At 31.3% G+C, this 5,814-nt stretch overlaps 1 protein-coding gene across 1 annotated transcript; it reads right to left on the bottom strand.

Moving 5' to 3' along the window:
• Window positions 1-1,772: 1,772 nt before the first annotated feature.
• Window positions 1,773-5,814, bottom strand: LOC145322397 (uncharacterized). The gene is made up of 5 exons (XM_080164386.1): window positions 5,619-5,814; window positions 5,166-5,325; window positions 4,814-5,029; window positions 3,600-3,852; window positions 1,773-3,119 (listed from the first exon to the last, which is right to left on the bottom strand). Exons 1-5 carry the CDS (start codon window positions 5,807-5,809, stop codon window positions 2,170-2,172), a joined length of 1,770 nt encoding a protein of 589 aa, XP_080020512.1. The 5' UTR covers window positions 5,810-5,814; the 3' UTR covers window positions 1,773-2,169.

The raw sequence follows: 5,814 nt of genomic DNA on the forward strand, positions 1-5,814 counted from the left end.
CAAACCCCTTTTAAAGGTGTTCTAGGTTATCGCGCAATTTGGTTTCAAAGCAGTGTTTACCAAAAACACCAAATATTTGTATATACCAGGTTAAAATTATGCAAATAAGCTTGCAGTCAGATCAAATTGTTTAACTTTAAGCAATTTATGTGAAGTTTCGCTTAAAAAGCTCAACCCCAAAGTACAATCACTTTGCTTCAGATAAAAAACTCTTAATCCTCTATAAATATAATCAGAATGTATCTTTAAAATCCTAAAACTTAAGTAAATTCAAATTTATTCATTTTAACGATATTTTATGTAGAAATATTCAAAGTTTTATAAAATGCTTACGTTTTAAAAATAACCATCTAACATCAAAAAGAAATTCTTGGATATTTTTTGTTTGATTTTGGGGACTCCTTTGAATAAAATCACGTAAACCCTCTCTGATAACAAGTTATCCTATAACATTTGATAACTGACGTCACTTTAGGGGAGGAGTTACTAGAAAGCAAGCAACAGGGGGGGAAGGAGATATAAAGGAGAGATTGGGTTGTTATTGGAACAAGAATTATATTGTTCATAAGTAGCGAAGCAACAATGAGCTAACATTTTTGGAAGAAAGAGAAGTTCACATAAGAAAATTAAATACACCTCTGTCATAGCTAATCAGTAAAAACATAATTCTGGCCTCTGTAGGGTATATAACCATGCGGGACTCTTTACCATTACATAGCCTAACCTTTAATAAGCAAATAATTCTTCTGTGGGAAAACATGGGAAACTGTGTGTGTACCCAGCTAGGTATCTAAAGGGATAAGACAATGGCCGATAGATTGATGAACATCCCCAATGATGATACACAATATTACCACTTTTGTAAATTAAAGTTAGTGGTTAAAACGTTTGAACACTCAACTTCATGAACCAACAATCAATATGTAATGAAAGTCCCTAAAGTTGTTAAGAACGAAAAAGAAAACATTGCTATGTAACTTTGGGTTCTAGTGTAATAAACAGCCTAATGTCCTATCCCTTCCTGGTAAGTACCAGTCTCTGAGCAAGTGATGGCTATGTGTGTATGGGGGGAAAGGGATATTTTGGATAGTTCATAAAATACGTAACATAGTATGGAACTTGCTGACACTAACCATATATAGAGAAGCTGAGCTACCAAAATTCACAATATACACTATGAGTATTGTAATGAGCATATAAGAAATGTACAAATTAGACAAGTAACTATGACGTCATCTTTATAAAACTAGATTCATGAATTTAATGTGCATTTTATTCGGCAGAGGAAAGCATAGACAGACAGACGTCCAATTGTGGGGGTAAAGGGATATTTACCCCTAACCCCCCAAAACATTGAAACCACTTATTTTACCCCCCTCAAAATTAAAAAAATCTATAAGATTACCCCTCTGAAAACCTAGAAACCCTTTTTTTACTCTTTCAAAATAGAAAGCTTGGGAACGCATTAGAGTAAAACACTAGAGGGAGTTAAAATAACTGTATCTCCCCATCGCAACCGCCATGTGCATGTGCAACCTTTCTATTGGGTCATTGAAAATCAAGCAATGGTGTTACTTATATTGACACAGCCAAGTAGCAGAAAATAATTTAGAAGCAGACGAAAGAGGTCTTTGAAAAAGGAAGGGAGGTAGTTGTCTGTATATACATCTATACTATATATCTGCTTGTATAACATTTAGGGAGGGTGAGGATAACGTACAGTGGTACTTACAGTTGTATAGCCACATTATCTCATTTGTTGGTTTAAAATCTGTGGGTACTTTTATTGAAGTTTTATTGACAGTAATGATATTAATTCATACTTGTTAGATATTTTGACTTACACGAAGGAAAGGATAGAAAAAATATCTTTCAATATGTTAAAAAAATGTGTTTTGTATCAAATTATATGTACAAATTTTAATATTTTTACAATAAAAATCAAATAATATACAAATTATCACAGAATATTCATTAATAATGATATTACTATTTCATTCCAACTGTATCACAGATACATGATAAAATTATTTTAAAGAAAACAAATTATTTTATAATATTAAACTTTCTACACCTTATTTGATTTGATTTTTAAAAAAGCCAAAATTGTTTCAATGTTTTTATCAAATTATGCTTTAAATATAAATAATTTAGGAGTTAATTTATAATTCAGACTTGATTGATTGTTATCTTCCTAATTTTCTTTCCACCTTCTTCAATCAACTCTTCTTTAACATTGCCACCTTTTATGGTGTAGGTAGTATTGCCAGCATTGAATTTATATCCTGATGGTTCAGTGGTTGAGCTCTCTGACATGGGTTGTGAGTTTGTGACAATTGGAATTCTAGATTCACCTCTTAGCGCTGTCAAGTTTTCGGAAGGGTTACTAGAAAATGAAGTACTTCTTGACTGGGGTTCCTTTTGACCAAGAGTCCAATCACTTGAAAATGATGCACTTGTTACAATTGGTTTATTACTTGTGGATGTGACAGTTTTATTTACAGTGGCTGAAGCTTTTCCTGATTCTATCAAAGCTGCAAGTTCTGACAGACCTTTCTTTCTAAGAATACTAACAGCATTTTCTTCATCAGATGAACTTCCATCATATGTTCCTACCTGAGCTCTTAGATTGGAGAACGGTGTTCTATGTTGATTTATAAGTACAGGTATGCTTCTTTCATCTTTGCTCTCATTCTTAATACTTTCTGAATTATTCAGTGTAGCTGTACGCTTTGATATCTCCATTTCTCTAGATAACCACTCATAATTGACAAATTTTAGAATAGAATTCTCCACCCTCTTTCCATTTTGGTATTTGCTGTATATAAGTTCATCATTCACACTGTCAATGTCAATTCTCCCACCTTCCCAATTGCCTTCTTCGATCATTGTTCCCACAAGAACCTTGTCAGGTGTTACAACCCTAGCTGGACTGTTCTTAACCACTTTGATGTGGATTATGGATTTTTTGTACTTTGTTGTAAGCCTTTGTCCAAATTTGCTGTTTTGTTTAGATGGTATAAACAGCATAAATCCATCTTTTCCATAAACTTTGCCATCTCCATGTTTGAAAGAAGACAAGATCAAGTCATCTGTTTCAGGTATCTCAGGGATGAATGCTAAAAAAAATTTCATAAAATTAAACTCCAAAAAATTTCCTTTAAAGCAATAGAATAATAGAGTTTAATTGAAAAGTAGCTTAATCAATATTTTCTTGTTTAAATTCAATGTAAATAAAAAAGTTCTGATTATCATAACCACCAGGGGTGTATATTTTTAAAACAAGTTGAATTTCTCTCCCTAATTTCATTTCAAAGTAAGCTAAATATAAACTAACTTTAAATTCCCCTCCCCCCCCCCCTAATATGAAAGGAGGGATTGTGAAGAATATTATTAAACACCTCTGCATAACCCTTTGCCATTCCTTTAGGTTTCATACATAAAGGATATGGTTCGTTTTTTTTAAAAAACAATTTGAGATAAAAGTAAATAAAAGCAAATAGATAGAAACACTCAATCCCCTTTTCATGGTTGTATTTTATCCCATACAAATGATAACACCAAAATCTAAAAATGAATAAATCAACAATAAAATTTACCTGGAGCAAACGGATATTCCTCAGGAAGTGCCCTAGCAGCAAGAAAGTAGTTGCATACACAAGAAATACTCTTTCCAATCAGAACTACATCAGTATTGAAATTATCAATCTCTTTCATGATGGAGAACTCCCTTTCCGTTGGACTAAACTTTGGATAGTGTTGATAGTATGTGATCATTGTATTGAAATACAGAATTCTAGTAGTCAACACATAGATGTAGATTTCATTCAGTTTTTGGAAGTTTTCAGCACACTGTAATTATAAGCTTAATGAAATATTTAAAATAAATTTATTTACTAAGTATATTTGCTTTAACTTTTATTTAATGAAATCTTCCAATTTTTAACATGTACAAAACGGCCTGCTTAATTGCTTCAAGATCCATGTCAGATCTATATAGGAAATAAATGTCTATAAACGAGCTCAAGTTTTCCAAGGAATATATGTTTAAAACTCATAGTGCTCCAATAATCCATAATAAACTCTCATTGGCCAGAACGATAAGACCCATTATTTTACTTTATTAAAAATAAACTCATTTTTTTCATTTCATGTTGCTATTTACCTTATATTGATGTATTTAATTTCTAATCATAAAAAAGAAAATTTAAATTTATAATATAATAAATTTAAGAAAACTCTGTTTTAAAAGAATTCGATTATGGCGACATTTTGTGTGTTCAAATATTAAACTAAAATTGTAATCATCATCATTAACCCTTTGGTGATGGTAATGTAAAGAAAAAAAAATAATTTAAAAAATCTTTTAAAAATCATTTAGATTATAAAATATTTACTGTCTTTTAGATAGTAATGCCGGTTGAGGAAAATAGATTTATTGAGAAATAGATATGCATGTAGAAAACTAGCCAATAGGGAGATAATTATATCGAGCCAACTCTAGTATGCTTAGAGTATGATCTTTATTTCTTATAGTTTTAAACAAACCAAAGAAAACTTCAGAAGTCCTATTGAAATAGTGAAGTATGGAAGATTTCAAGCAATCAGAATATACTTTCAACCTAATTTTACTTTTATATAGGAACAAAGCTGAGTTTCTCTTGTATTTAACCTAATAAATGGTCAAAGTAATCAAATAATTTAAGCCCTTATCCTCCTTAGCAGCTAAGTAAATCACACTCATCCAAAATTTAAAATTTAAAAGTAGCTTCACTACTAAATATGATTCCTTTTGTAATTTTAAAAAGCCTACCTTGGTTGAATAGACATAGTGAAAAACAGTCTTCAAATTTTCAAACTCAAAATCTTTTCCAAATGTAGCAAAGTTTGAAACGTTGTGATGGAATTGTTCAGCCCAAACTTTGACACAAGCACTTTTTTCAATTGCTTGAAAATGAGACTGTATGTTTTTCATACCATCTTTGAATCGGATTTCATGAAGATGCTCAAGAATCTGTTCTGATTTTTTCTTAACAAAATGATTAATTAGATGTTTGAGTAACAAATTTAAATTATATTATTTGAAATAGCAATATAATTTACAAACCCAAACTCCTAGGCTCCCCCAAGTACTTGTTTAGATTTTTGGCCTATTAGCTGTTTACCTCTAACTCTAGAAGTTTCTGATAAATCTTATTCAGTTGTATGTTGGTATGACTCCAAGCAGCTCCTGACACCATTTTTGGATCTAGTACATGAGCAGTACCAGCAATGCCTACCCCAAGAAGTTTCAGGGGGTAGATCCCAGACAATTCACCCGCTGCTCTAAAATATTTAGAAATATTATAATGAAGAAAAACAAAAATATATAGTGGAAGATGGATAAATATATTATAGATCATTTTTTGTTTTTAAATGGTTTGACTTACACTCTTAGAAACAGAAAATTAGTTGACCTATTTAAAGACAAATAAGAACAAATATCTTGTAAACTTTTGATAAAGTAAGACAGTTCCTATATAACTCAACAATAGTAAAAAGAATTTTCTTGTAATATACAATACTTTGCATTTTAATTACCAATGCCTGCCCCTCCTCTACAATTACATTTTACTTACTTGAAAATCTTTGCTGTTACACCAAGTCCTTGTGCCAACTTTGGTTTCTTTTTATTCACATTATTAAGAAACCCTTTAATGCCTGGCATTAATTCAGACATGTCAGCCAATGCCCCAAATATATTCTCTATCCCACTGATCAAACTCTCATTGTCTAGCCCATCAATCAACCCATCATTATTCCCTCCCATATTGG

This window comes from Acartia tonsa, chromosome 6 (assembly GCF_053477335.1).
Source record: "Acartia tonsa isolate MP-2025a chromosome 6, ASM5347733v1, whole genome shotgun sequence".
NCBI lineage: Eukaryota > Metazoa > Arthropoda > Copepoda > Calanoida > Acartiidae > Acartia > Acartia tonsa.